Source organism: Pongo abelii, chromosome 10 (genome assembly GCF_028885655.2).
Source record: "Pongo abelii isolate AG06213 chromosome 10, NHGRI_mPonAbe1-v2.0_pri, whole genome shotgun sequence".
In the NCBI taxonomy this organism is placed as follows: domain Eukaryota; kingdom Metazoa; phylum Chordata; class Mammalia; order Primates; family Hominidae; genus Pongo; species Pongo abelii.
This window is the reverse complement of record NC_071995.2, coordinates 131140099-131146662: the sequence shown is the minus strand read 5'-3', so window position 1 is coordinate 131146662 and position 6564 is coordinate 131140099. Positions and strand designations below refer to the sequence as shown.

The 6564-nt window shown below is 64.4% G+C and overlaps 1 protein-coding gene across 1 annotated transcript; it reads right to left on the bottom strand.

Moving 5' to 3' along the window:
- Positions 1–4685: 4685 nt before the first annotated feature.
- Positions 4686–6229, bottom strand: LOC129049391 (uncharacterized). The gene is made up of 2 exons (XM_054528521.1): positions 5161–6229; positions 4686–5069 (listed from the first exon to the last, which is right to left on the bottom strand). The coding sequence occupies exons 1-2, from the start codon at positions 5671–5673 to the stop codon at positions 4686–4688; spliced, it is 897 nt and encodes a 298-aa protein (XP_054384496.1). The 5' UTR covers positions 5674–6229.
- Positions 6230–6564: the final 335 nt, after the last annotated feature.

The window sequence follows — 6564 nt, the reverse complement described above, 5'->3', positions numbered from 1 at the left end:
GTGGGGAGGAGCTGAGGAAGGAGGAGCTGGGTGTGGAGGAGCTGACTGGGGAGGAGCTGAGTGGGGAGGAGCTAGGTGTGTAGGAGCTGACTGGGGAGGAGTTGAGTGGGAAGGAGCTGAGTGGGGAGGAGCTGGGTGTGCAGGAGCTGAGTGGGGAGGAGCTGACTGGGGAGGAGCTGACTGGGGAGGAGCTGAGTGGGGAGGAGCTGAGTGGCGAGGAGCTGACTGAGGAGGAGCTGACTGGGGAGGAGCTGAGCGGCGAGGAGCTGAGCGGGGAGGAGCTGGGTGGGGAGGAGCTGGGTGGTGAGGAGCTGAGTGGGGAGGAGCTGACTGGGGAGGAGCTGGGTGTGGAGGAGCTGACTGGGGAGGAGCTGAGTGGGGAGGAGCTGACTGGGGAGGAGCTGAGTGGGGAGGGGCTGAGTGGGGAGGGGCTGAGTGGGGAGGGGCTGGGTGTGGAGGGGCTGAGTGGGGAGGAGCTGGGTGTGGAGGAGCTGAGTGGGGAGGAGCTGACTGTGGAGGAGCTGACTGGGGAGGAGCTGAGTGGGGAGGAGCTGGGTGTGGAGGAGCTGACTGGGGAGGAGCTGAGTGGGGAGGAGCTGGGTGGGGAGGAGCTGAGTGGGGAGAAGCTGAGTGGGGAGGGGCAGAGTGGGGAGGGGCAGAGTGGGGAGGAGCTGGGTGTGGAGGAGCTGAGTGGGGAGGAGCTGAGTGGGGAGGAGCTGTGGAGGAGCTGACTGTGGAGGAGCTGACTGAGGAGGAGCTGAGTGGGCAGGAACTGGGTGTGGAGGAGCTGAGTGGGAGCTGAGTGGGCAGGAGCTGGGTGTGGAGGAGCTGAGTGGGGAGGAGCTGAGTGGGGAGGAGCTGGGTGGGGAGGAGCTGGGTGTGGAGGAGCTGACTGGGGAGGAGCTGAGGGGAGAGGAGCTGACGAAGGAGGAGCTGAGTGGGGGAGGAGCTGAGGGAGGAGGAGCTGAGTGGGGAGGAGGTGAGGAAGGAGGAGCTGGGTGTGGAGGAGCTGACTGGGGAGGAGCTGAGTGGGGAGAAGCTGAGTGGGGAGGAGATGACTGGGGAGGAGCTGAGTGGGGAGGACCTGGGTGGGGAGGAGCTGACTGGGAAGGAGCTGAGTGGGGAGGAGCTGAGTGGGGAGGGGCTGGGTGGGGAGGGACTGGGTGTGGAGGAGCTGAGTGGGGAGGAGCTGAGTGGGGAGGGGCTGAGTGGGGAGGGGCTGGGTGTGGAGGGGCTGAGTGGGGAGGGGCTGACTGGGGAGGAGCTGAGTGGGGAGGAGCTGGGTGTGGAGGAGCTGACTGGGGAGGAGCTGGGTGGGGAGGAGCTGGGTGGGGAGGAGCTGAGGGAGAAGGAGCTGAGGGAGGAGGAGCTGAGGGGAGAGGAGCTAAGAAAGGAGGAGCTGAGTGGGGGAGGAGCTGAGGGAGAAGGAGCTGACTGGGGAGGAGTTGAGGAAGGAGGAGCTGGGTGTGGAGGAGCTGACTGGGGAGGAGCTGGGTGGGGAGGAGCTGGGTGTGGAGGAGCTGAGTGGCGAGTAGCTGAGTGGGGAGGAGCTGGCTGGGGAGGAGCTGACTGGGGAGGAGCTGAGTGGGGAGGAGCAGAGTGGGGAGGAGCTGACTGGGGAGGAGCTGGGTGTGCAGGAGCTGACTGGGGAGGAGGTGGGTGTGGAGCAGCTGACTGGGGAGGAGCTGAGTGGGGAGGGGCTGAGTGGGGAGGGGCTGGGTGTGGAGGAGCTGCGTGGGGAGGAGCTGGGTGTGGAGGAGCTGAGTGGGGAGGGGCTGCGTGGGGAGGAGCTGAGTGGGGAGGAGCTGAGTGGGGAGGAGCTGAGGGAGGAGGAGCTGAGTGGGGAGGAGCTGAGGGGAGAGGAGCTGACGAAGGAGGAGCTGAGTGGGGGAGGAGCTGAGGGAGGAGGAGCTGAGTGGGGAGGAGGTGAGGAAGGAGGAGCTGGGTGTGGAGGAGCTGAGTGGGGAGGAGCTGAGGAAGGAGATGCTGGGTGTGGAGGAGCTGACTGGGGAGGAGCTGAGGGGAGAGGAGCTGAGTGGGGAGGAGCTGGGTGGGGAGGAGCTGACTGGGGAGGAGGTGGGTGTGGAGCAGCTGACTGGGGAGGAGCTGAGTGGGGAGGAGCTGAATGGGGAGGAGCTGACTGGGGAGGAGCTGAGTGGGGAGGAGCTGACTGGGGAGGAGCTGAGTGGGGAGGAGCTGAGTGAGGATGAGCTGGGTGGGGAGGAACTGACTGGGGAGGAGCTGGGTGTGGAGGAGCTGACTGGGGAGGAGCTGACTGGGGAGGAGCTGGGTGTGGTGGAGCTGACTGGGGAGGAGCTTAGTGGGGAGGAGCTGGGTGTGGAGGAACTGACTGGGGAGGAGCTGGGTGTGGAGGAGCTGACTGGGGAAGAGCTGACTGGGGAGGAGCTGACTGGGGAGGAGCTGGGTGGGGAGGAGCTGAGTGGGGAGGAGCTGGTTGTGGAGGAGCTGGGTGGGGAGGAGCTGGGTGGGGAGGAGCTGGGTGTGGAGGAGCTGAGTGGGGAGGAGCTGAGTGTGGAGGAGCTGAGTGTGGAGGAGCTGAGTGGGGAGGAGCTGGGTGTGGAGGAGCTGAGTGGGGAGGAGCTGGGAGGGGAGGAGCTGACTGGGGAGGAGCTGGGTGGGGAGGAGCTTACTGGGGAGGAGCTGACTGGGGAGGAGCTGGGTGTGGAGGAGCTGACTGGGGAGGAGCTGAGTGGGGAGGAGCTGGGTGGGGATGAGCTGACTGGGGAGGAGCTGGGTGGGGAGGAGCTGACTGGGGAGGAGCTGGGTGGGGAGGAGCTGCGTGTGGAGGAGTTGGGTGGGGAGTAGCTGCGTGTGGAGGAGCTGTGTTGGGAGCAGCTGACTGGGGAGGAGCTGGGTAGGGAGGAGCTGACTGGGGAGGAGCTGGGTGGGGAGGAGCTGGGTGTGGAGGAGCTGACTGGGGAAGAGCTGACTGGGGAGGAGCTGAGTGGGGAGGAGCTGGGGCCAGGGCAGAGCCAGGATGCTGGAGGCCCGAGCATGTTTATCGGTGGGGTCAGAGGTCACCACATGGAATCTTTTTGCCGGGATCTGAGGCTGGAGACTGCGGGAAGCTCTCAGGGGAGGGCCTGGGGTGGGAGGCGGCCGGCAGGAGAGGAGAGGAGGGTCCAGGGAATGGGAAGGGCAGGGGCTGCGGCCAGAGGAGGCCGGGAGCTGGGGGAATTTGGGCAGAGGACCGTCGGTCCCACGATCACTCCCTGTCTCAGGGCCCCTCTGGCCACCAGGTCCTGCCACCAGGTCCTGACGCCGTCCAGCCTGCCTGGCTTCCACCGCTCCGTCTGTGGGGCTGTCAGGCACTTCCTCCATGGGCAAGCGGGGCTCCTGAGCCTGGCTGTCCTCCAACACCAGCTAGGGGAACCTGCCAGCACCAGGCTCTTCCTTCTTGATCGCACCTTGCAAAGGTATTGCAAGGACAGGTGGAGAGCACTGGGGCTGTGAACTCTCACGTCACTGTCCTGCACACACTGGGATGGTGGACACTGCCTCTCAGGAATTCCTGAGTGGGGACGAGGCTGTCCCACCAGGGACAGTCCCCCCACCACCTCTGTGAAGAAGCTCCCAGCCTGTCCTGAGGGTGCTGCAACCCTGGGCTGGACCCTCCCTCCCCCGGTTCCCAGGAGACCCCGACAGAGCCCCCCCGAGCCCGTCCACTCCACCCCCTCACTTCCTGCCGGCTCCATTGGGCTCAGGGCCTGCAGATCTGGAGGAGGGTGCCTGGTCCCGTGGCCCCCACACCCTTATCTCTTCATTACTTTTCCCTCTTATCTACCCAGTTTCCTTTCTCTCATGCAGCCGGAACCACTGCACTAGAATGACAGCAGGATCAGCCCAGCACTGCGCCACCGCCTCCCCGTCTGCCTGCCAGCCAGTACGGCCTCAGCCACTCGCCAGCTGGCCCAAGCAGCAAAGCCCATCGGGCCTTGGGGAGCACTGTCTGTGGCGGTTCACAGCTCATTCCCCAACACTGTCACCCGCCTGAGTGGCCCAGACAGCACTCGGCCGGCCTGCTGAGCAGAGGTGGAAGCAGAGTGGACCTGGCAGGGCACTCCCCAGCTGGGGTGAAGAGGGCTCACCCAGCGTGGGCTTGGGCGGCTGCCTAGACACCCACATGGGCACTGCCCAAGCTCTGGGAACGAATGAAGGAAAGAAAATGGGCCGAGAGAGGCGAGAAAAGAGCAATGCTGTTTCAGCCCCAGGTCCAACCACACCTGCTGCCAGCCCCATCTGTTCACATTCCATTCCCCAGAGCCCGTGGCTGTGTCCCCCACAGGGCAGAAGAGACTCTGCAGGTGAGACCGGCTGAGGGTCTAGTGGGGGGTCGTCCTGGATGACCCCGGCCCGGTTCATCACACGGTCCTTACAGTATGGAGGTAGGAGGGGCAGAGGGAGCGTTGGCCGCAGCAGCAGACATCGTGGTGACAAGCAAGGGGCCAAGCCAGAGCCCAGGAGCACAGCGGACTCTGGAGCCCAGAGTAGTCAGCAATGAGTCTTCCCAGAACCCCCAGAGGTGCCTGACCCGCCCACACCTCCATGCCCCGCCCCGCCCCACCCAGCTCCGCCCACACCTCAACGCCCCGCCCCTCCACGCCCCGCCCCTCCACGCCCAGCCCCGCCCACACCCCCACGCCAGCCCAGAACAAAGCCGCTGACTACGCCATCAGGGGACCTGCCACCTCAGTATCAGAACCCGGACCACGAGCCCCCAGAGGGCCGCAGCGCACGGGGGGCTTCCTGAGGTCTTCGAGGGGCGCCGTCGAGACAGACGTGGCGCGGAGCACACAGGGGCAGCGGAGGCTCCGCGAGGCACCATCCTCAGCACAGGATGCCACCACAGAGGCGTTGGGACTGGAGGCATTGGGAGGGCAGCGGGTCCCCAGGGGTCTCCTGAAGGTCACCCGCCCAGCACCCCCCAAGACAGGCGCTACCGTGTGAGCTCCCCGCAGCTGCCGCAACAAGTCACCGCAAGCCAGTGGCCTAGAACCACGCAGCTTCATCACAGTCCGGCAGCCAGGAGACCGAGATGCTGTCCTGAGGCAGGTGTGGGCAGGTTGGGGCAAATGTGGGCAGGTGTGGGCAGGCGGGGCCCTCAGAGACTCAGGGAGGACCCATTCCTGCCTTTTCCAGCTCCCAGAGGCCCCTGCTCCACCCTCGGAGCCGATGGATCGTTGTGGCCTCTGCCCGCCTCTTCACACCTCTGACTAGGACACCGGCCACCAGACTGAGGGCCCACCCTGAATGCAGGATGATCTCAGCTGGTTCCTTAATTACATCTGCAAAGACCCTATTTCCAAATAAGGTCCACTCGCCGGTGCTGGGGGCCAGGACGGGGACATCTCTTTCCGGGGGACACATGTCAGCCCCCATGAGATCCGAGGAGTGAACCCCAACCCCTGTGAAGGCTGCGGGATGAGGGGTCCCCGTCGGCACCCTGAAACACCAGCAAAGCTGGTGCAGAACATCTGGGAAGACCAGGCAGAGGCAGAGGCGTTTTGGGGGCCACCGCATCACACCTGCAGGAAGGGCGCTGAGGGAGGTGGATGGGGGCCCAGGGCCTGTGTGTGCATGTGTGCGCACATGTAGTGCTGTGTGTGTAGTGTGTAGTGGTGTGTAGTGGTGTGTGCGTATAGTGGTGTGCATGTAAGTGGTGTGTGTAGTGGTGTGTATGTGGTGTATAGTGGTATGTGTATGTAGTGGTGTGTGTCATGTTGCATGGTGAGCTCTAACGACCCCAGCCCCCAACACCCAACTCTACCTCCTGCCACCCGGAGCGGAGGTGAGCCGTCCCCACCAAGTCCACACTGCAGGTTCACGAGCGAAATCAGTGCTGCTGCAGTTCCACATCGCTACGTTTTGAAGTCATTTTCTGAGCAGACATAGACCTTGGCAGCACACTCTGTAGATAGGACAACGGAGGCCCAGGGCCGTGCCACCCTCCTAGCCGGGAGTGGAGCCCGCACTGTTGGAGACCGGCATGGCCTTCACCGTGGGCTGCTGGCCCCAGTGTGGGAGACCCAGACACTGCAGGGAACGGACACGCTCCCCACTGTCGAGCAGCAATCGCTTATGGCCGGGGCCTTCGCCACAGCTCCCAGCACGACTGACGCTCGGGAAACACACAGGCTGACTGATTCTCTGCAGCTGATTTCCTAAACGCCAATTAAATGCTCCAGCATCCCTTATCGCCGGAACGCGCACTCCACAGCTCTTCAGATATCCCTCATTACGGATGTAGCTGTGACTTAATTGTCCGGCAGCTGCGTTCATTTCCTGGAGGGAGACCCGGAATCGGGGGACGGGAGGAGAGGGAGACGGAGACAGAGAGGGAGTGGGGGAAGCACGGGGGGAGAGAGACGCCGTTTGTGCAGCGCTGTTCTCCATGTGCAGTGAGGGCACCGCCGGGTACACGCAGGTGCCGGCTGGGTATTGGCCTCATAGGTGATTGAAAGGGCCTCTGGAATTTCTCTAAGATTCTGGAACTGAAGGTGTCTCAGTCCGTCTGCACCACTGTTACAGGTTACCTGAGAGCAG